The following is a 23579-nucleotide window of genomic DNA, read 5'->3' on the forward strand; positions in this document are numbered from 1 at the left end:
ATGTTGAAGCAGCCTGCAGCTTCTCTTGCTACCCCAGCAAGAAAGATGATGCTTGACGGAGACTCCACTCCCATCCCGAGACACTCAGCGAATCCAAGATTGGCTCAACTCGGTCCAGGCTCTTGTGATAATGGCATGGGCATTGACACACAGGCTAGGCCCATGGGGACCCCTAGATGAACTAGACTGCTCTAGAGGGCTGGCGTACTGTGAAGGGCCTAATGTTTGTTGCCATAGAATCTTGTAGGGAGATAAGAATTTATAAAATATTTAGGATGGATACATCTATGTCAATGGCATAAAGGAAAAACCAAGTTCAGAGGTGGGAGAGTTTAATTCCAAAGGGGGATTGCATTAGATGGTGGCTCCCAAATTTGTCTGCACAGAACTCACTAGGGGAGTTTTTAAAAATATATATATAGGTTTCTGGGCTCCACCACAAGAGACTCTGGGATCGGGTCTGAGATTTTGTATTATAAAAGCTCTTCAGGCAAATCTGAAAACTATTGGATCATGTGATCATGCTTAGCCACTGCCTGGCACACAGTTGTGTTCAGTAACTATGGTGAGAACGAGTGCATCTCCAAGTTCGTCCCACTCTGTGATTCCCCGTGTCCCCCTGGCGGGGGAGGCAGGAACGAGGTGTTTCTGAAAGAATCCCTGAGTTCCAGGATTCAGTAACTGGAATAGTTTGGCAAATTGCAGCTGTTCTTATCGAATGCCAGGGATGTAGGTGGGGAGGCAGAGTAGCTGGGTTTCGGCTTTCTCATCTTTTTCTGAATCAGCTTTTGAGCAGAATTCAGCTTCTATTTGAGATAAGTAAGCTGGTTTTTGCAATGCAGTGAGATGGAATTATTTTCCTGAGAAAACGAAAGAAGTGTGAGAGCCCAAGAGCCTCTAGCTCAGAAGACAGAGGCACAAGCGAGGTGGAGAAGGAGCCCAGGATCAGGACATGGGGCTTGAGGCCTCTGCTCAGCCAGCCTGGTGCCTGTGGGTGCAGTGCCCAGACCCTCTCAGTCCATCACCCCAACATGACAGGCATAGCTGGAGACCTCAGGGAATCCCAACATTTTTTTTTAAATGTTGATTATTAATTACTTCTTCTATTTTTTTTTTATTTTTTTTATTTATTCTTTTTTTTTTTTTTTTTAGAGAGGAGAGGGAGAGACAGAGAGAGAAGGGGGGAGGAGCTGGAAGCATCAACTCCCATATGTGCCTTGACCAGGCAAGCCCAGGGTTTCAAACCGGTGACCTCAGCATTTCCAGGTAGACGCTTTATCCACTGCGCCACCACAGGTCAGGCTGAATCCCAACATTTGAATGTGGGCCTCGGTGTGGGAGAATATTAACAGCCTGAGCCTGCTGGTGAACTCAAGGGTCTCCCTCTCTTCTTTTGGTTCCCACCATGTGGTGTCCATGCTCTGAGGCTCTGAGTCCAAGTCCCTTGACAGCCTCTTCAAGTCTAATTCTCTCTGCTCCAGGTTCCTGGAGGCAGAGTGCTCCCGGCTGTTATTACTGTCTTCCCCCTCTTGCACTGCAAGGAACCACTTACAGTTTTCTTTTACAATGTTTTTTTTTCTTTTTAAGTAATGGCATTTTAAAATTAAAAACAGTACATGTTTATATAGGAAGTTTGGAGAGCATCACAGTTGACTTCTGACTGTGGAGGAGGCCTGTGAGGGCCGTGATGAACACAAGGCGGAGTCCTGAACAGGCCCTGGGGCCCTCTGAGGCCCTGTCTTTGTAGCTCTCACACCCTCCGGAGGCTTTCTCCAGCCACTCTTCAGTGCTCAGGTCTTGGGCAGCATGGAAATCACCTCCTAAGATAGGTACCCCTGTGAATATACTCCTTTTTACACTGAGGAGTCTAAAGTTGGATACAGAGCTCAAGACTATGAAAGAGATTCCCACTATATTGGCTCAGATGTCAGTGAGGGATCACAGAACAAGGTCATGCAACTCACTGTCTTAATGGGAAAAATTCTATTTTGCTACCATGAATACAGGAACTACATCTTCTTCCTGCCTCTTAGGGATGCTACCGTAGAATAAAGTGTTGTTATGGGGCACTGTGTACCTCTTGAGGAAGATGCTTAAGACAATAAACTAAGCAAGTTCATAAACTCGTGCAACATACTGGTATCTGTGCTTGGGGTGTGAGTGCAGAGATGTAGAGGCTACCAGCTCTCAAGGTGGCCTGGTCAAGCCCGAGGCAGCTGGAAGCCTGGGCTGGTCACACCTGGCTGTGAGCTGCCTCTGTTTATTCTACCTTGTCAGGCAAATATAATTTTTTATGCGTGGCATGATGTGACAAAAACTGTTCTATACAGTTTTCCAAGGTTGAGAAACCTTGGTTTCGCAAGAGGATGAAGTTGCATTGAAGACACACACCCAGGGCCACTTGAATGACTCTTACAGACAGATGGGATTTTGGAGATTATGTTTGCTCAGCCCTGGATTCTGTGCACATTCCCCACAGGTGCTCATTAGGCGGACTCTGGCTCTTCCAGTGGTGGAGAGCTCACTACCTTATGAGGACTCACATTCCATTCTTGGACAGCTCTAAACTTAAGAAAAATCCTTTTTTTTACTGAACCCAAAGCTACCTCCTTATAAATTCCATACTTTGACCCGGTTCTGTTCTTTGGACCATGTAGAACAGGTTTGTAATATGTCATAACAGCTAATACAGAATTCCCACATACCACTCCATACCCTGCACTGGTTTCCCATTATTAATATCTTACACTTTACCATATTTCCCGATGTATAAGATGCACCTCTTTTAAAGAAATGTGGGGTCTAAAAACTGGGTGTATTTTATACAGTGGTTGTGGCATTTCAAATGCCATAAATGGAACTGAAGACAAGGCAATATATGAAGACAGTGATTTGTCATCAGACACAGATGAGGACAAGCTAATGGATGGGAGTTTTCACAGTGATGAGGAGTTGTATGAATTTTATGATGAATAAAACTTGAGTTCAGCCCTGGCTGACTGGCTCAGTGGTAGAGCGTTGGCCTGGCATGCGGGAGTCCTGGGTTCGATTCCCGGCCAGGGCACAGAGGAGAAGCGCCCATCTGCTTCTCCACCCCTCCCCCTCTCCTTCCTCTCTGTCTCTCTCTTCCCCTCCCACACAGCTGAGGCTCCATCGGAGCAAAGATGGCCCGGGCGCTGGGGATGGCTCCTCGGCCTCTGCCCCAGGTGCTAGAGTGGCTCTGGTTGCAACAGAGTGACGCCCCAGATGGGCGGAGCATTGCCCCATGGTGGGCATGCCGGTGGATCCCGGTCGGGCGGATGCAGGAGTCTGTCTGACTGCCTCCCTGTTTCCAACTTCAGAAAAATACAAAAAAAAAAAAAAAGCCAACTTGAGTTCAATAACTTTATGTAATATATATTTTTTTCAAATTTTGGGCCTCAAAATTAAAGTGCATCTTATACATGGGAAAATATGGTATATGGTGCATTCACTGCAATTAATGTACAGATATTGATACATTATTGTTATTAAAGAGACTTCATACTTGAGACAGACTTCCTGAATTTTGACCTAATATATTCTACCGGTTCCAGGGTTCCATCCAAGGTACCACATTACATTAGTTCTCCTGTCTCCTTAAGCTCCTTCCTCTTGGCTGTGACAGTTTCTCAGACTTCCCTTTTTTATAATGATCTTGATAGTTTTGCAAGATGCTTTTTTAAAAAATTTGTTTTTCTCATGACAAGATTAGAGTTCATGGTAAAGTACCGTTTTCATCAAATTCTGTCAACCGCACCTACTGTCAACATGGTTTTCGCCTGTTGACACTGATCTGGATCACCTGGCTGAGGTGGTGCTTGCCTGGTTCCCTCCGGTAAAGCTGCTCCTCTCCCCGCTTTCCACACTGTGTTGTTGGCAACCAGTCACTGTCACTGTGCATAGCCCATGCTTAAGGAACAGGAGTTGTGCTCCTCCTCCTTCAGGGTGGAGTATCTGTATAATTTATTAGAAATTCTTCTGCATGGGAGATGTGTGTGTGTGTGTGTGTGTGTGTGTGTGTGTGTGTGTGTGTGTGTGTGTAATAGAGACACAGAGAGTGGGACAGATAGGGACAGACAGGCAGGAAGGAAGAGAGATGAGAAACATCAATTCTTCATTGCGGCACCTTAGTTGTTCATTGATTGCTTTCTCATACGCGCCTTGACCAGGGGGCTCTAGCAGAACAAGTTACCACTTGCTCAAGCTAGCAACCTGTGTGCTCAAGCCAGTGACCATGGAGTCATGTCTATGATCTCAACGCTTATGCTGGCAACCCCATGCTCAAGCTGGTGAGCCCATGCTCAAGCCCATGACCTCTGGATTTCAAACCTGGGTCCTCTGCATCCCAGTCCAGCACTCTATCCACTGAGCCACTGCCTGGTCAGAGTCCCATGTATTTCTTTATTAAATCATTCATTACACCAATATGGAATCACAAATATTTATTTTATACTTTGAGTTATAATCCAATATTACTTTATTGTGTTGTTAAACTTGTTTCAGCTTTGGCTATTGGGAGCTCTTTTAGTTGGCTTATGTGCCTTTTTGACATACTCTCATCAATATGGGAATTTTTTTTTTTTTGAGGACTTCTTTCTGTCACTACAGGGTGCTCTAGATTCACCTTGTACCTTTCCTGCCCCAGTCCTAGGATCAATTATTTCCCCAAGGAGCCTCTGTTCTTCTTATTGGAGAATGGAATTAGAAATCAAGATCTCAGTGCCAGGTGTGCTTGTTTCTACTGGGGTGTTATTTTCTTTATGACCTCTCAGCTGACAAAGCAAAGAAGTGTGTGCGCACATGCATGCTTGAGCGCTAACCCTTATAAATTAATATACACAGAGCTGTAAATATTTTTATATGTAGCCATCTGTATCTATGTTAAGCTAAACATGAGTTTTTGCTGATGTCTCCAACTTTAATCACTTATGACATGGTGGTAATGTTTTTTGTTTTTTGTTGTTTTTTTTTTCAGAGAGAGGGATAGACAGGGACCGACAGACAGGAATGGAGAAAGATGAGAAGCAATCATTAGTTTTTCACTGCGTGTTGCAACACCCTAGTTGTTCATTGATTGTTTTCTCATATGTGCCTTGACCGCGGGCCTTCAGCAGACCGAGTAACCTCTTGCTGGAGCCAGCAACCTTGGGTTCAAGCTGGTGGGCTTTTTGCTCAAACCAGATGAGCCTGTGCTCAATCTGGCGACCTTGGGGTCTCAAACCTGGGTCCTCTGCATCCCAGTCCAACGCTCTATCCACTGTACCACTGCCTGGTCAGGCAACATGGTGTTAATGTTTATGTTAACCTTGATTATCTACAAATTTCCCAACAAATAGTGAGAAACCTGGTTTCTACTATCTTTCATCTATCAATTTAGAGAGTGAGAGAGAGAGAGAGAGAGAGAGAGATTTGTTGTCCCACTTATTTATGCATTCATTGGTTGATTCTTGTATGTGCCTTGACCAGGGATCGAACCTGCAACCTTGGCATGTCAGGATTGTATCATTCAGTTCCTAAGAGAAGGCTGGAAGGAGGAGATCCCTGGGTTCTGCGTCAAAGAGCAGGACCTAGACTCAAGCTGTTGCCTGTTTTTGCCACACTTTAGCCGCTTGAATGCCACCTTTATGATTTTTGCCATATCTACATAGTAATCACAGTGTTTTTTTTTTAAAGAAAATTTTAGTCTCATTCTAAATAATAACAATCACAAAATTATAGGTATTAGGTCACCAAAGGAAGGATGCACAAGGCCTGATGAGTTTTAAAAAATTTATTTATGCATCTGCAAACAGATGGGCTGAGACCCTAGTGGGGTCATCTCCGAGAGGATGGAAAGCTTTATCCTCTATAAGTGTTGTAAGGTACCAAAAAGCTGCAAAATTAATATTGATATTCTAGAAGGAAAGGTCAGGCTTTCTTGTCCCATCCTTCCTTTGGGGAGGGGAGGGAGAAGAATGTAGAAGTTTCTGGCTTGTAAGAACAATGGGTCATTTAGGTTTAAATATAAAATAAAGGTTAACCAAGAAACTTCTTCTCTTTCAATAGGAGACAGAATTTACATATCACCTTACATTGATTGAAATTCCTCCCCCTTCCTGGAATCTTGAGAGTAAAATACCTCTTGGCTAGTGAGGGAAGATGAACCCTAAAAGATTTGTAAACATCTTTGATTGTGTTACCTTAAAGGTCTTAATGTTTCTGTGTATCCCCTAAACAAATGTTGTAAGCTTGTGCCATGATGTCATGCACTCCCCCACCTGTGTGTGATCAAGGGTATATAAAGCCCCTGAAATATTTTGGGGGCTTGCACATGATTTGGGCTTGCAACAACTGCCCTATGTCAGCTATATGTGGCTGGCATATTTAATAAATCTCCTCCTTTAATAAAACTCTTCAAAATTCATCTGGACTTGGTGTTTCTACGTAAACCCGCAGAATCGAGGTACAATACCTTTCAGCATCTGGAGTACTGGTACTTTACAACATAAGACTGAGTTCGGCTGTGTTTCCTGCTGCAGGGGGAAAACTTCTGTTACCTGTGTCGGCTAAACAATGGAAGGTTTAAGCAATGGAGGGGTGGTGATTAATGACCAAGCAGCAGAACATTCAGTCAGTGAATGGGGGGGATGACTAATTAACAGGATGTCCAAGGGTCAAGTGGAGGTAAGATATCAATCAGGATCACTCAGGTGGAGAGTTACTGGAACTTCCCTGGCCCTGGGTCACCTAAAGTTCAATCTGACTAGTTGAGGCTTTTGGTAAGGGGCCCTGGACCTGGACCTGGACCTGGACCTAATAACAGGCTTAATGTGCTAGATATATTTTTTCAAATGGATATTAAAATAAATGCATAGCCTGACCTGTGGTGGTGCAGTGGATAAAGCATTGACCTGGAATGCTGAGGTCACCAGTTCAAAACCCTGGGCTTGCCTGGTCAAGGCACATATGGGAGTTGATGCTTCCTGCTCCTCCTCCACTTCTCTCTCTCTCTTCTCTAAAAAATGAATAAAAATAATTTAAAAATAAAATAAATGCATAACCATCAGATAACTGTTATCTGTGCACTATACATATGCCACATGCCTTCATTGTGGGCTTACTACTCGCCCTTTAGGCCAGGGTTTCATCCCCAGTCAAGGCACATGTGACAATTGACTGCTCTGCTGTTTTCGTCTCCCCTCTCCACTTATTTCTAGATGTGAAGTTTCTTCTGATCAAGTCACTAGTGTTCAGGCCTCTACTCCAGTGTGTTCCACTAAGGCACCTTCAAAGCCACTCTGAGGTTAAAAGCATTCCTGGGCAAGACTATGGGTGTTGTCTTCTCTTTAGCAAGAACAGTTCAGCTTTTATCTTTTCCCATGTTTAGGGCTTCAAGTTAAGATTTTACTAGAAGAAAGGGTTATATGATGTGTGTGTATTTTTTTTAAGTGTATAAACCATAAGACAGGTTAATCCAGGATAAACAGTGCTAGAAAGATCATTTGTTTGGGTATTCACTCCATCAGTCATTCATAAATTCATTCAGCACTTCTCTGAGTCTCCCTTAGTTTGTCCTAGCTTTGGGGTCAGGAGAGCTGGCTTCAAGTGTATCTTGTTTGTTGTAATGAAGCGAAATAAATGTCTGGTGGCAGGAGGTGGAGCCATGCCAAGCACTATTCCAGTATTCTTCCTCTTGATCCAGGTTGAGAGTAAGCCTTTGGTTCCAGCTGAGAAGCCACTTCCTAAGACCAGGGACCTCAGAATGACCTGATTGTTGTGTAGGGTAAGAAGGGATGCTGAGTGTCTTTTTTCTGGGTAGGATGAGGGCAGGCAGGTGGCCAGGGTAGTTTTTAACAGTCATTTTTAGTCCAGTCAGCATAACATGATGAGTACATTCTATCCATACCACCATACCCCACCTCCACATGATGCTGTCTGTTGCTATTTATTGATAGACTACCTCTTTCCTAATCAATCAATTAGTTAATCAATGCAAGGTGGGAAGGAATCCAAGTGAGTAGGAATCCAAGTCAATAATGTAGAGAAAATAGGAGTTGTGTTGCACCAAGGAAATTTTGCAAGAAGAACTTTCCCATGTTAGGGTTGTAAGATATTGTAAAATAGGGTTTGGTTGGTTAAAGCATTGTCTAGAAGCGCAGAGGTTGCTGGGTCAATACCCAGCCAGGGCACATTCAGGAACAGATTGATGTTTCTGTCTCTCTCTCCCTTCCTCTCTCACTAAAATTAATAAATAAAAGTGAAAAAAGAGGATATTGGAATGGTGATAATAATAACTAGCACTTATTCAATGGTCCACATAGATTGTCTCATTTACCTCACAATGATGTGAGTCCCATTGTTGTCTCCATGTTAGTGATAAGATAATTGAAGCTTAGATAGAGAGCATAATTTGTTTTGAGGTCTACAGCTAGTAAGTGGAGCAGGGATTACAACCAGAGACCATCTGCTTGACCACTTTGCTCTTCTTTTCAAGAACTTTAAAAATAAATTTTGGGCCTTGGCCAGTTGGCTCAGTGGATAGAACATCAGCCTGGCATGTAGACATCCAATGTTCCATCCCCAGTCAAAGCACACATAAGAAGTGACCATCTGCTTCTCTACCCCACCCTCTCCCTCTTCTCTCTCTCTTCTTCTCTTGCAGTCAGTGGCTAGACTAGTTTGAGCATCGGCCCTGGGCACTGAGGATGACTTGGTTGGTTTGAGCTTTGGCCCCAGAAGGGGGTTGCCGGGTAGATACTGATGGGGGCACATGTGGGAGTCTGTCTCTCTATCTCCCTTCCTCTCACTTTAAATAAATAACTAAATAAATTTCAGCCTGGATTTGGTTCAGGTTCATCCTTATGGTAAGTAGGATGCTGGGAGAAGTAACTCCCCAAGACGCTTTCTTGCCTGAGGCTTCTATAACTTTGCCACTTTCTCCTTCTGTAGAATATAAACACCAGCATTGCTGCACTCCCTTTTGTGGATGCCAAGGCGAAGAAAAACATGAGTAAATTACCACTCATCAGCCACAAAGTAGTGCTAAAGCCACCTCTGCTGTGGACGGTGAGTGCTGTGCAATAGACATGACCCTGAGTAGGCAAATGAAAGACTTGATATCAGTCCAGAACCAAGTTTATAAAAACCCAGGTGGAGGAAAAGCACAATGTCAGCTGAAGAGCTGGGTTTTAGTCCTGTTCTCACTCTTTACAAAGGATGTAAATTCCAGCAAATAAGTCATTGACTTTCTTTTATCTACAGAATAAACTCTCTATAGGGTTATCATTAGGATTTATTGAGGATCGGAAAGATGAAGTGTCTGGTGTATAAATGGTAGAAACATATACAATGTTTTTTATTTTTGCCTCCAATGTTTCTTATTTTCTTTGAGTGAGAACCAAATTAGATAATGTGACAAAGTGTCAAGTTAGAGAAGGTGTTATGCACACGAAAGTTCTAGTGTTTGTGCCCTTGAACAAGTCACTTGATCTAGTTAGGAATTGACCTTCTCAAGAGCAACAATAAAAGACTGTTTCTTAAAATACATCATTTCTGCAGTAAGAGTTGTTGTCATCTGCATGCTGTAATGTCCATGAGTCTCACAGAGAATGAGTCGGACAGACACTTTCTTTGAAGGACAGACTGAGAAAGCCTATGGTCTCATAATGACCATTTCTAGCCAGTGTGTTATTAGGAGTAGAGCCTGGCTGGATGTGGGTGCTCTTGGTCAGGTAAATGGTTCAGGACACCCAGGTAAAGCCTGAGGAGTCCTTTACCACAAGTTCTTTCCCTGAATAGGAGACTGAAACACACAAGCAAATACTGGCCTCTGAGAACAAGGCTTTAGAAATGCCTTGCCTTTCAAGCATTAACACCCAATACCCCAAGTCCAAGGAGAAACCACGAAGGAAGCACAAGGTGCCTCTGACAGCAACAGGTATGCCTTTGGGGCAGTAGCACGGAATGGTGGGGGTGCTTACAGATGGTCAAGTGTGAGTAGCTGAGCTGAGCTGGAGAAGGCAGAGCTGCCAGGTGTTGGAATAATCAATTAAGGCAAGAAGCCAAAATGAAAGTCGTCCAGCCTTCCATCACTTCCTGTGACAGTGTAAGCAGGAGGCTAAATGGGAGAAAACTGACTCCCCACCTTTCCATTTTCCTGCTGAAGACCGGCACCAGGCCAGGGTCAAATGTTTCAGCACAGTCAGAGGGACTAGCTCACTGCCTAGGGAGGCTCCCATGCTTTTATAGGGGAGGAGGTAGGGTGAAGGGCTAGGAGCAGAAAAATGCTGAGTACTGCATCAGACTTAGAGGAAATGTCTTGAAGCCCCTCCCCCTTCTTGATAAAGAGATCTTGGCGAAAGTACCCATGGGGGCCTCTGAATGGAGGCTCCTTGGTTAGGTGTGTATAAGAGCATGGCCAGCAAAGGGCACCAGCGTCCTTGACTGCAACTCTTCCCAGACTTCATGCATTGGCTGTGTGCCAAGGGTGGCGTGGGGAGGGCAGCTTCCCCATGACGTCTGCCAGGTAAAGCCTTTGTCATTGCCTATGATCGGGCCTGAAAGGTCACACAGAGGTTGTTGGCCAAAAGCTGACTCCACACGAGGTTCAGATATTTGTCCTAGCAAGGTTCAAAGGAAGACCTAAATCCACTGAGCATTGGCCATTTCCCAACACTATCTGTTGCTCAAAGTTGTTACCCCACATCTTTGAAATTGTTTGTCCTCCTTCTTCTTAAACATCTCAGAAACTGCCCATGAGGAGATATTTTAGTTGAGAGCTAGTTCTGCCTTTAAAAAGCTTTTATCTGGGCAGATTCCAAAATGTTGATGTTTGTAAAGCCAGTAGCCACGGCCACCATCACAGCCACCTGGCCCGTGCAGGTTCGCATTTGATTCAGACAGCCGGTAATGAAACAACAGAGCCAAAAACTGGTGGGCCATTAACTTTAATCCTAGCTTGCACCCGGCCAGCAAGAAATACACACAGTGGGAAAACACTTCCTTTACATTCAGGGCTCCCAAAGCCACTGACTTATCTGAGTTTCCTAGAATCAAAGGTTTCTACCTCACCAGCCTTATTCACCTCTGTTCCCCATCTCCTTCTCTCTGCACAAACTGGCTTCTCCCTCAGCACTCTGCCATCTTGGCTACTTCTCCCCTCCTCCATGTGGCCTTTCTCTGCTCTCCTACAGCATGGGCTTCTCCTAGAACATAATCACTCTTCTCCCAGAACAATGTGATCTCTCTTCCTTTTAAAACTTTTGGGCCTGACCAGGCGGTGGCGCAGTGGATAGAGCATCGGACTGGGATGCAGAGGACCCAGGTTCAAGACCCCAAGGTCGCCAGCTTGAGTGCGGGCTCATCTGGTTTGAGCAAAAATCCCACCAGCTTGAACCCCAGGTTGCTGACTCCAGCAAGGGGTTACTCAGTCTGCTGAAGGCCCGCGGTCAAGCAACATACGAGAAAGCAATCAATGAACAACTAAGGTGTTGCAACGCGCAATGAAAAACTAATGATTGATGCTTCTCATTTCTCTCCGTTCCTGTCTGTCTGTCCCTATCTATCCCTCTCTCTGACTCACTCTCTGTCTCTGTAAAAACAAACAAACAAAAAAACCCACTTTTTGGTGCGAAAGCCCTCCTCCAACACACATTAACATAATCACACTCATCCCAAGCAAAAAGGTCAACTAATATCATTACCTGGGCAACGGGCTTCCACGTGGGCAGCGCCATCTTTAACAAAGTGAGCATAATATATTTTATCTGCCCAACAATGTTCCAACTGCCGCAACCTCTCCACCCTCAGGAGTCTCTCTTGCCCCACCTTATGGAGATTAGGCCCTGCTGAGAAATAAGCAGCCTTGGCCAGGAAGCAGGGGTGTGAAGTGACTTATTTTCTTGGCGCTGAGGCCGGAGCTTTCCCCTATACTTTCACAAGAATATGACTGGTGCTTCTGCCTCTTGGGAGACTCAGTACAAACTGGCCCGTTGTCAGACCACATGTTTGGGTTTCAGAGGCCACACCCACTGGATTCCTAGTGGCCATACCTTACTGAGGTCTGTGAAAAAAATTTAGTACACCTGGGTCCCTGGAGTGGGAGCCACACCCACTGCTTTCCCTAATCCCTCAATTGCCCCAGCCCCAGACTCTACCAGAGGTGTTTTCAGTGGCGCAGCCCAACAGCAGCCAGCCGACAGAGGCAGCAGGCGGTGGAACTCAGGGAGACTTGGGCCGTTTGCTGACTTGCCCCCAGCCCCGGTGCTGATAAAAGCCATACAGTGTGCAGCTTGGTCCTCCCATGTGGAACTAAGCCCAGCAGAGGCAGCCACAAACTCTGGATTCCTCATCACTCCAAAAAAGTTGCTGCGGGCCAGTCACGGGCAGTGTCCTACACTGATCTGACACCAGGATCCCTTCTAAGAGGCCTGAATCAACACACCCAGTGGCCAGCTACAGAGAACATCAGAGCGGAACTCAACTACCCTTACTAGCAGCGTATCCAAAGGAAAAATACGTCAGGCACCAAACCCAGCTGAAGTGAATTCGGCTTTCTGTGGTCAACAGCAGCTCGCATGTTCTGGGCCCGGTAGAGCTTCACAGTCAGCTGGCCCAAGTCCTGGACATCCTGCCCCACTGGGCTAAGTTCCACAGGGGGAAGGGAGAGAGGCTCAGAGCACAGACATTCAAAGTGTGAGTTCCTTAGAGCCTGCTGTTGGGATTGGTCAAGGAGCTTAGCCACCTTCTGGTGGGGCAGAATAAGCCCCAGTGCAAGACTCTCAACCTTCTTCCCTGAGACAGGGGCTCCCCAGCTGAAAGAACTTCTGAGAGGATACTGTTGGCCCCACACAACCTGAGCCTGCTGCTCACCTCTCTGGGGAGAAATAGAATTGGAGCATCCAGCAATGGCCGAGGGATTAGGCTCTGGAGGCCACTTTCCCAGAACTGAGCTCCTGACCAAGAGACCCGTGAAGTAGGGGATCCCACTAACGTTGTATTCCCAACCTCAGCTACCCTAACCCAACAAGCTTGCAACCTGTAGAGGGGTTGGTGGGGTGAGGCCAGTCTGCGCCCACTCTGTAGTCTTTGTACTCCATAGTCTTTCTACAGAAGACCTTGTGGGAAAACCAGGCAGCTGTAAGAAGAGCTGAAAAGTGGGGGCAAATCTTAAGGAACTTGAGCCCTTTTACAGAGCTGCTGCCAGCTCCCAGCAGGAGGCAGCTGGTCCTTATACACACATTGGCCTCTCCCACACCCACCAAGGCACAGAAAATGCAGACAGAAACTCACTTATATGTGGAACCTAATGAACACAACAAACTGAGGAAGAAAACAAAAACAGAGGCAGTGTCACAGGGAACAAATGAATAGCTATCAGAGGGAAGGGGGAAGAGGGGATGGGTTCAAAGCAGGTGAAGGTATTAGTCTAATATATATATATATATATATATATATATATATATATATATATATATATATATATATAAAACTCATAGATACAGACAACAGGGTAGCAATTCCCAGAGGAAAGGGGGTATGGAGGTAGGGGGAAGGGTGACAAAGAGGGCTAAATGGGAGTGGAAAGAGACTTTATTTGGGACATGGGGACATGATGCAGGGGTTAGGTAGTGATATATTGAATGGGATACTTGAAACCATGTCAACACAACAAATTAAAGGTAAAAATTAAAAAAAATAAAAATAGGCCCTGACCGGTTGGCTCAGTGGTAGAGCATCGGCCCGGCATGTAGAAGTCCTGAGTTCGATTCCCAGCCAGAGCACACGGGAGAAGCGCCCATCTGCTTCTTCACCCTTCCCCTCTCTTTTCTATCTCTCTCTTCCCCTCCCGCAGCCAAGGCTCCATTGGAGCAGGGTTGGCCCGGGCACTGAGAATGGCTCTATGGACTCTGCCTCAGGTGCTAGAATGGCTCCAGTTGCAATGGAGCAATGCCTCAGATGGGCAGAACATCGCCCCCTAGTGGGCATGCTGGGTGAATCCTGGTCAGGTGCATGCGGATGTCTGTTTCTCTGCCTCCCCACTTCTCACTTCAGAAAAATACAAAAAATAAATAAATAAAAATTAAAAGCTGATATCCATCTGCCTCCCTGTTCTGATAGAACTTGTTCTTCTGGACAAAGAACACGCCTTATTCAGCTTACACATGGCTGCCCTGAATATGGAGACACACACAAATCTTGGCCCCATAGGTCTTTTTAATTCCCCCTGGCAATTCCTTCTCCAACACTTCCACAGTTTTTCAAGTAACATAGTGCTCCTCATCCCCCATCCTGGTTTTTCTTCTCTCAGCACTCTCAAGTTTGAATCCAAGCCCACCCGCTCAGCCCAAACACCAGCCCCTGATGTGGTTTGGTCGGGTTAGGGTGGAGAAGCGCTAACACACGTTCCTTGCGCATAGTCTGAGGGACTCACTGGCTCTGCTGGGAATACCTCCTGGGCCTTCCAAGTCACGTTTATATGACCTGCTTGGCCCCTGAAGACACTGTACTTTCAGACCCTGTCAGGGAAAACTTTCTGTGTAGCCCAGTACCACATTATCTTGGGTAACCTGCCTTAACTACATACTATTGTTGGCACCAAGTTTACGCCTGAATGTTTCACCCATGCTGCCACAACAGACAGCCCTTTGGAGACTGAATTCCCCCTTTCACTTCCTTCGTGTTTTTCTTCTGACTTGTTGAAATCAATATAACACTGTTGGGCAGATAAAATGTATTATGCTCACTTTGTTAAAGAGGCCGTTGCCCAGGTGATATTAATGTGTGTTGAGAATCCTTGTAGCCTGGGGCTTGGTTTTGGGATTAAGCCTTTCCCACCCATTTTGATGTGGGGTGGTACAATCCAATCATGCCTCAGAGAAGTGACTGTATTGGGGACTTCCCTATTTTGTGTATTGGATTAAGGGTTTGGATTTCTACACTATAAAATAGGGACAGAGCGGGACCTTGCGCTCTTGGTTCCTGAGATTATCATTAGAAGAGAGAGCAGAGGAGAGCAGAGAAAGGCCACGTGGAGGAGGCCAGGAGAAGCAGCCAAGATGGTGGAGTGCTGAGCGAGATGCCAGTTTGTGTAGAGTTTGTATCTGGGATAAGGAGAGAGATGGGGAACTGAGGAGAATAAGGCTGGTGAGCTAGAAACCTTTGATTCTAGGAAACTCGGATATGTCAGTGGCTTTGTGAGCACTGAATGTGACTGGGTTTTGGAACCCAGTGTGTATTTTTACTTGCCCACCGGGTGCAAGCTAGAATTAAAGACTATGGCCCATCAGTTTTTGGCTCTGCTGTTTCTTTACCGACTGTCCGAATCCAATGCGAACCTGCATGGGCCGGGCTGCTCTGATGATGGCCCTGGCCGTGGCTCCTGGCTTTACAAACACCTTGTCCGTGTTCCAGTTCCAGCCTCTGAGACTCGAGGTGCAGAACCATTTAGGAGTAAGCCACCTGGCTGAGGAAAGGGCTGCTCAGCCCCTGAGACAGGGCGCAGGGGAGGAATGGGCGGGTCAGGTCCTGGGCAGACTACACTTAACTGACCAGTGCAGTATTTTTCATACAGAGGCCCTAAGGTGTTTTAGGAGCCAGCTGTCTTCTTATGAGCAAAGTGAAATCCTGGGCTACACAGAGCTGTGGTTCCTGGGGCTTGGAGCCCAGAAGCTCAAAGTGTCTCCCGAGAAATTCGGCAAGATGAGCTTTGATGATGCACATGGCTCCTATATAAAGGTGATGGGGGAGTAGGTCATGGACACTGCAGGGGGTTGGGCTTGGGACAAGAAGGTCTGGAGAGAAGAAAATGCATGGGGTATTTTATAGCATTTGATGCTGATACTGTTGGAATCCATGGGAGTTTGAAAAGACCAGAGTAACAGGCTTTATTGAAAGGAAGAAAGGAACCCTGCCGGGCACTTCTCTGGGAGAAGAGCACCAGTTACGGACTAGGGGCAATTTTTATAGTGTTTTGGAGAGCCTGAGGGGGTACTGAGTCAAAAGTTCTGGTATGTCCAGAATGTTCCTCCTTGAGGCGGCTTGCCAGCTTCTTGGAATTCCTCTGTCTCAGGGGCAATAGTCCAGTAAGGGTGAAGTCTGACAGATAAGTGGAACATCAAGAGGGCAGTTTGGAATTCACGTATCTATCAGATATATCCAGAACTAGGTATCCTGAAGGATTCTAGAAAGTGCTAAACCAAGAAATGCCATATTTATAAATGGAAATGTGGTAAGGTACCAAAAGGCTGCAAAATTAATATTGATATTTTAGGAAGAAAGGTCAGGCTTTCTGTCCCGTCTTTTCCTTGGGGAGGAGAGGGAGAAGAATGTAGAAGCTTCCTGACTTACAAGGACAATGGGTCATTTAGTTTTAACTATAGAATAAAAGTTGTTTGAGGAACTTCTTTTCTCTTACAATAAGAGACAGAATTTACATACCACCCTACACTGATTTTGGCTCTTCCTTCTTTCCTGGAATCCTGAGAGTAACATACCTCTAGGCAAAGGAGGGGAGATAGACGCGGAAAGATTTGTAAATGTATTTGATTGCGTTACCTTAAAAGTTTTAATGTTTCTATGGATTCCCTAAACAAATGTTATAAGCTTGTGTCGTGTCATGCTCCCCCCAGCCTGTATGTGATCAAGGGTATATAACCAGCCTCTGAGATGTATTTGGCATGCATGATTTGTGTCTGCAATGCCCCGTGTTAGTCATATGCGGCCGACATATTAAATAAATCTCCTCCTTTAATAAAACCCTTCAAAATTCATCTGGACTTGGTGTCTCTACATAAACCCGCGGGAGTGAGGTACGGGTACTTTACAACATTTCAACATATAATCAATATACAAACTACCCTGCTAACAGAATATGATTGTTGCCAAGAGTAGTTGGGGTAACAAGTATCCTGGGTGAACTCCCACAGGCTCTTTAGCATGGCCCCAGACCTATTGGAAACGGACTGGGTGTGGAGTAAGATGCAGTCTCCCAACATTCCCTCTCTTATCTCTTCCACACAACCCATATATGTGTTGTAAGGTACCAAAAAGCTGCAAATTAATATTGATATTCTAGGAAGAAAAGGTCAGGCTTTCCTGTCCTTTCTTTGGAAAATAGAGGAAAAAGAATATAAAAGTCTCCTGACTTACAAGGACAACTAGGGTCATTTGATTTTTAAGTTCTTTGAAAGGATTAAGGTTACCTGAAGAACTCCCTTTTGCTTTCAATAAGAGACAAAATTAACCTACCACCCTACACTGATCTTAGCTCTCCCTCCCTTCCTGGAATCCTGAGATTAACGTGGACCTCTAGGCAAAGGAGGAGAGATAGATACTAAAAGGATTTGTGAATGTCTTTGATTGTATTACCTTGAAAGTTTTAACATTTTCTGTAAATCCCCTAGACCAGTGGTCCCCAAACTTTTTTGGGCCATGGACCGGTTTAATGTCAGAAAATATTTTCATGGACAGGCCTTTAGGGTGGGACAGATAAATGCACAAAATAAAATTATGCGATTGGCGTAAAAAGTGTATTTTTTTTTATAAAGGCAGTCAAAAGCTCTTTTTTTTCCTTTTATTTTTATTGTGACAGAGACAGAGAGAGTCAGAGTCTAGAGAGACAGATAGGGACAGACAGACAGGAATGGAGAAAGATGAGAAGCATCAATTCCTTGTGGCACCTTAGTTGTTCATTGATTGCTTTCTCATATGTGCCTTGACTGGGGGGCTACAGCAGACCGAGTGATGCCTTGCTCAATCCAGATGAGCCTGTGCTCAAGCTGGCGACCTCGGGGTCTCGAACCTAGGTCCTCCGCGTCCCATTCCAACGCTCTATCCACTGTGCCACTGCCTGGTCAGGCAAAAAGTGTAGTATTTTTAAACATAATTGTCGAACTTATGAGACAAGCATCAAGAGTGAGTCTTAGATGGATGTAACAGAGGGAATCTGGTCATTTAAAAAAAAATAAAACATCATTCAGACTTAAATATAAATAAAACAAATAATGTAAGTTATTTATTCTTTCTCTGTGGACCAGTACCAAATGGCCCACGGACCGCTACTGGTCCGCGGCCCCGGGGTTGGGGACCACTGCCCTAGATAACTGTTAATCTTATTAAGGCAACGTAAATCTTTTTCTTTATAAAGTTTTTTTATTTTTATTTATTTGTTTATTTTTTACAGAGACAAAGAGTGAGTCAGAGAGAGGGATAGACAGGGACAGACAGACAGGAATGGAGAGCGATGAGAAGCATCAATCATTAGTTTTTTCATTGCAGGTTGCAACACCTTAGTTGTTCATTGATTGCTTTCTCATATGTGCCTTGACCGTGGGCCTTCAGCAGACCGAGTAACCCCTTGCTGGGGCCAGTGACCTTGGGTTCAAGCTGGTGGGCTTTTCCTCAAACCAGATGAGCCCGCACTCAAACTGGCGACCTCGGGGTCTTGAACCCAGATCCTCTGCATCGCAGCCCGATGCTCTATCCACTGCGCCACCACCTGGTCAGGCTGTAACGTAAATCTTGTTAAATGTTAATCTTGCTAATGATTATGTCATGCTGTCATGCCCCCCACCCCCAACCTGTATGTAGTCAAAGGGTATATAACCAGCCTCTAAAATGTACTCGGGGCACACAATTTGGGTCTGCAATTGCCCCGTGTTAGCCATATGTGGCTGGCATATTTAACAAATCTCCTTTTTCAATAAAACTCTTCTGGCCCTGGCCGGTTGGCTCAGTGGTAGAGCATCGGCCTGGCGTGCAGAAGTCCCGGGTTCGATTCCCGGCCAGGGCACACAGGAGAAGTGCCCATCTGCTTCTCCACCCCCCCTCCTTCCTCTCTGTCTCTCTCTTCCCCTCCCACAGCCGAGGCTCCATTGGAGAAAAGATGGTCTGGGCGCTGGGGATGGCTCCTTGGCCTCTGTCCCAGGTGCTAGAGTGGCTCTGGTTGCAACAGAGAGACGCCCCGCCCCGGAGGGGCAGAGCGTTGCCCCCTGGTGGGCGTGCCGGGTGGATCCCAGTTTGGCGCATGCGGGAGTCTGTCTGACTGTCTCTCTCCGTTTCCAGCTTCAGAAAAATACAAAAAAAAAAAAATCTTCAAAATTTATCTAGACTGGGTGTCTCTATGTGAACCTGATGAAGTGAGGTACAGTGCCTTTCAGAATCTGGGGTATGGTACTTTATAACATATGGGCCTTTTCTTTTTTCTATTTTATAGTGTTGGTCAAATAAGTTTTTAAATATGATATATGTTTGCTCACTTATAGTTTGCATTGGGTGTGGGAGACAGGCTGTAAGCAGGCAGGGTGGTTATAGCCTAAGGCTTAGTGGGTTTTTTTAATAAATTTTTATTAATTTTAATGGAGTGACATCAATAAATCAGGGTACATATATTCAAAGAAAACATGTCCAGGTTATCTTGTCATTCAGTTATGTTGCATACCCCACACCCAAAGTCAGATTATCCTCTGTCACCTTCTATCTAGTTTTCTTTGTGCCCCTCCCCCTCTCCCTCCCCCCCCCCCCCCCCCCCCCCCCCCCCCGTTACCACCACACTCTTGTCCATGTCTCTTGGTCTCGTTTTTATGTCCCACCAATGTATGGAATCATGCAGTTCTTGTTTTTTTCTGATTTACTTATTTCACTTCATATAATGTTATCAAGATCCCACCATTTTGTTGTAAATGATCCGATGTCATAATTTCTTATGGCTGAGTAGTATTCCATAGTGCAGGGGTCTCCAACTTTTTACACAGGGGGCCAGTTCACTGTCCCTCAGACCGTTGGAGGGCCGGACTATAAAAAAAAACTATGAACAAATCCCTATGCACACTGCACATATCTTATTTTAAAGTAAAAAAACAAAATGGGAACAAATACAATATTTAAAATAAAGAACAAGTAAATTTAAATCAACAAACTGACCAGTATTTCAATGGGAACTATGCTCCTCTTACTGACCACCAATGAAAGAGGTGCCCCTTCCGGAAGTGCGGTGGGGACCAGATAAATGGCCTCAGGGGGCCGCATGCGGCCCGCGGGCCGTAGTTTGGGGACCCCTGCCATAGTGTATATGTGCCACATCTTCTTTATCCAGTCTTTTTTTTTTTTACAGTGATTAAGGCCTTTAAGCAAACTCTTGGCCAATACAGCAAGAATCCATAAAAGAGTAGTGTCCTTAACATGTTCACCAAGTCCAAGTTGGCATCCACACCATTCCAAATCCCTGCAAATGCAACACAACCCCAGTTCAGTCTGTTAGGAGCTGTCACAAGGAGCAAGAGTCCAGGAATAAGGCTTAGTTTTAAGGGTAAGCTTTTTCCCACACCCTTGACTGATTGCATGATGTTGGGTGATGCACTTTCATGAGGAATCCCATTATGCCTCAGATAAATGATTTTGTATTAGAGACTTCCTTGTTTGTATATTGGATTAAAGGTTTTTATTTTTACACTATAAAATGGGGCAGACTGGGAGCTTGCTCTCTCAGTTCCTGAGATTAGCATTAGAGAGAAGAGCAGAGAAAGGCCTTGTGGAGGAGAGCAGAAGGAGCCAAGATGGCAGAATGCTGAAGAAGAAGCCAGTTGTGCAGTTTGTGCAGAGAGAAGGAGATGGGGAACAGAAGTGAATAAGGATGGTGAGGTTAGAAACCTTTGATTCTAGGAAACTCAAATAAGTCAGTGGCTTTGGGAGCCCTGAATGGAAAGGGAAGTGTATTTCCACATTGTGTATTTCTTGCCTTCTTGCCTTCCGGGTGCAAGCTAAGATTAAAGCTAATGGCCCACCAGTTCTCGGCTCTGTTGTTTCATTATCATCTGTTCGAACCAAATGCGAACCTGCATGGGCCAGGTTGCTGTGATGGTGGCCATGGCTACTGGCTTTACATATAGTAAATGTCATTTTCCCCTCAGACAAAAAAAAAAAAGAAGGAAGGAAAGAAAGAAAGGAAGGGAGGGAGAGAGGGAGAGAGGGAAAGGAGGGAAGGAGGGAGGGAGGGAGGGAGGGAGGGAGGGAGGAAGGAAGGAAGGAAGGAAGGAAGGAAGGAAGGAAGGAAGGAAGGAAGGAAGGAAGGAAAGGCAAGGCAAAAGAGAGTGAGAGAGAGAGAGAAAGAAAGCTTTTGCCACGATTGTCCCTGGTACTTGACTTCGTTCAGTGTTCCAAAGATGGCTCCCAGTGACTATTTCTTCTCTTCTCCTATCTGCATCTCAGGGGCTTCCAGGAAAGGGCTCATTTCCAGCCTGAAGTGAAGTCTTGGCAGTGGAAGGCATCCCTTCTGCTTCTACTTCTGAGGATGTCCAGATGCGTGATACCTGGTCCACCAGGCTGACGGGCTTGTAGGAATTTCCTCCTCTGGACATTTTCTTATAACTTGGTTAAGTTTAAGAGACAGGACTGATCTTATTATCTTTACAGAAGAGGCAGATTGTCTTAGTAACATTTAGGGCTGTGTTTCTCAAGCTGTGCTATACACAAAAATCACATGGGGGGTTCTTATTAAAAATCCAAATCCTTATCCAGCATATCTGGGGTGGGGCCTGAGGATTTTGCCTTCTGAAAAGCTTCCAGGTGATGCCTATGCTTCTGGTCCTTGGACCACATTTTGAGAAGCAAGGATGTAGAGTTTCTGGCACAATGTTCTATCTACAACCCTAGTTCTCAAAATTTTTAGGTCAAGGATCCCTTTGGGAGTCTGATAAAAGCTATAAATTCTCACTTCAGAAAAGGCACTCGGGGCCTTGGCTGGTGGCTCCATGGATAGAGTGTCAGCCTGGAGTATGAAAGTCCCAGATTCGATTGCCTGTCAGGGCACACAGGAGAAGCAACCATCTGCTTCTCCACCCCTCCCTCTTCCCCTCCTGCAGCCAGTGGCATGATTGGTTTGAGCATGGCTCCGGGCACTGAGGATAGCTCCATAGGAGCACATCAGTGTCAGGCACTAAAAATAGCTTGTACTCGAGCATTGGCCCTAGATGGGGTTGCTGGGTGAATCCCAGTCGAGGTGCATGAGGGATGCACCTCTCTATCTCTCTTCCTCTCACCTAAAAAAAAAAAAAGCACTCTGCGCAGACAGAATTTCAGTCGGAGTGGGGGGATTGTTCATGGGTCCTTGGTTAAGAATCTTTAATAAAAACCTTACCACCATTTTAGGCAGACATCTTCACATTCTCCTTCCCCTCTTCTTCCCTCTCCCCCTCATCTGGGCTTAGAGTCTCTGGAAAATTACCCAGAGATGTCAGCACTACCTTTAAGTTAATTCACTGGAACTCAGTTCCTCAATCTTGAGACTTAGATAACTATGTTTTGGTGGGGGGTAGAGAGAGAGGTGCGTGCTTTCTGTATGCTTGGAATCTCCATCCTCATTGCATCCAGTGCACACACGAATATTCATGAACATGGCAAACTCCCAAGAAAGCAACACAACTGCACACTCACATTTATTCTGCCAGCAAATATTAACTGAATACCTATTGATTGAGAAACTAACATATGCTTGGGTATTTGCTAGGCTGGAAATATTAAGGAAACAATAAAAAATGAGTACCACCTGGTTCTTGACTTCAATTAATGCCTGAATTGACATGTGACTGAATAATTATAATTCTTCCAAACTGGTGGCATGTAGAAGATATGTACAAATGCCGGGAAGCATATGTACCTTTGCACCATCGTGTGCAGAATCCATGCCTCGCCCTTTCCCCATACATACTCATGACAGACCTTTACAAGTAGTGCAATCTAATTCCACATAGCAGTGACGTTGTACATATTCCTGGTCTTGATTCCTCTTATAGGAACAGATCCTCACTGTACAATCATAAACACATTCTGAAGACTTGTACACAAACTTCTCCTTCATCTCTCCCAAATTCATGAGTATAACACTAAGAATCACAGATTCTCAGAGCTGAAAGTCCTTTGAGATCATCTCATCTGGAACCCCTGTTACAGATGAAGGCCCTGCAGCTCTGAGTGGATATGCGGCTTATCTGAAGGCACCCAGAAAAGTTTTTAAATTGATAATTTCCTATTGTATTAACTAAACAGTTCTTTCCTAGTTTCCGGCACATGGAGGGACATGGATGAGTCTGGCTCTTGGAAAAGATTTCTCTTCTCAGTTGAGAAAAGTCCAAATTATGTATTGTTATCCCCAAGGTAGAATTAAATCTGGAAAAGTCAAGAGGAGAACCAGATCTAGCTAGAAAGAGGCAGAGCAGATGCAAAGCCTTCTTTGATTGATGGAGACACATTGAAATATAGACAAGAAAGGCTTTTAGCAATAGGTAACTTTAAAAAAGCTCTTAGCAAGTAGCTTCATTTAGCTCAGTGATGGCGAACCTTTTTATAAAAACTGCCCGCTTTTTTTTATTTTTTTATTTAACACATAGGCAGAGATAGACAGGGACAGACAGACAGGAACAGAGAGAGAGATGAGAAGCATCAATCATTAGTTTCTCGTTGTGCGTTGTGACTTCTTAGTTGTTCATTGATTGCTTTCTCATATGTGCCTTGACCGCGGGCCTTCAGCAGACCGAGTAACCCCTTGCTGGAGCCAGAGACCTTGGGTCCAAGCTGGTGAGCTTTAT

General features: G+C 45.1%; 1 protein-coding gene across 1 annotated transcript in view; it reads left to right on the top strand.

The window, feature by feature from the left end:
• The window catches only part of DYRK4 (dual specificity tyrosine phosphorylation regulated kinase 4), a 59120-nt gene that overhangs the window by 16456 nt on the left and 19085 nt on the right, over nucleotides 1-23579 (top strand). The window contains 4 exon segments of the mRNA XM_066254379.1: nucleotides 7703-7783; nucleotides 8950-9066; nucleotides 9799-9937; nucleotides 15572-15735. Coding sequence (XP_066110476.1) covers nucleotides 7703-7783; nucleotides 8950-9066; nucleotides 9799-9937; nucleotides 15572-15735 — 501 coding nt within the window.

Source organism: Saccopteryx bilineata, chromosome 2 (genome assembly GCF_036850765.1).
Source record: "Saccopteryx bilineata isolate mSacBil1 chromosome 2, mSacBil1_pri_phased_curated, whole genome shotgun sequence".
NCBI lineage: Eukaryota > Metazoa > Chordata > Mammalia > Chiroptera > Emballonuridae > Saccopteryx > Saccopteryx bilineata.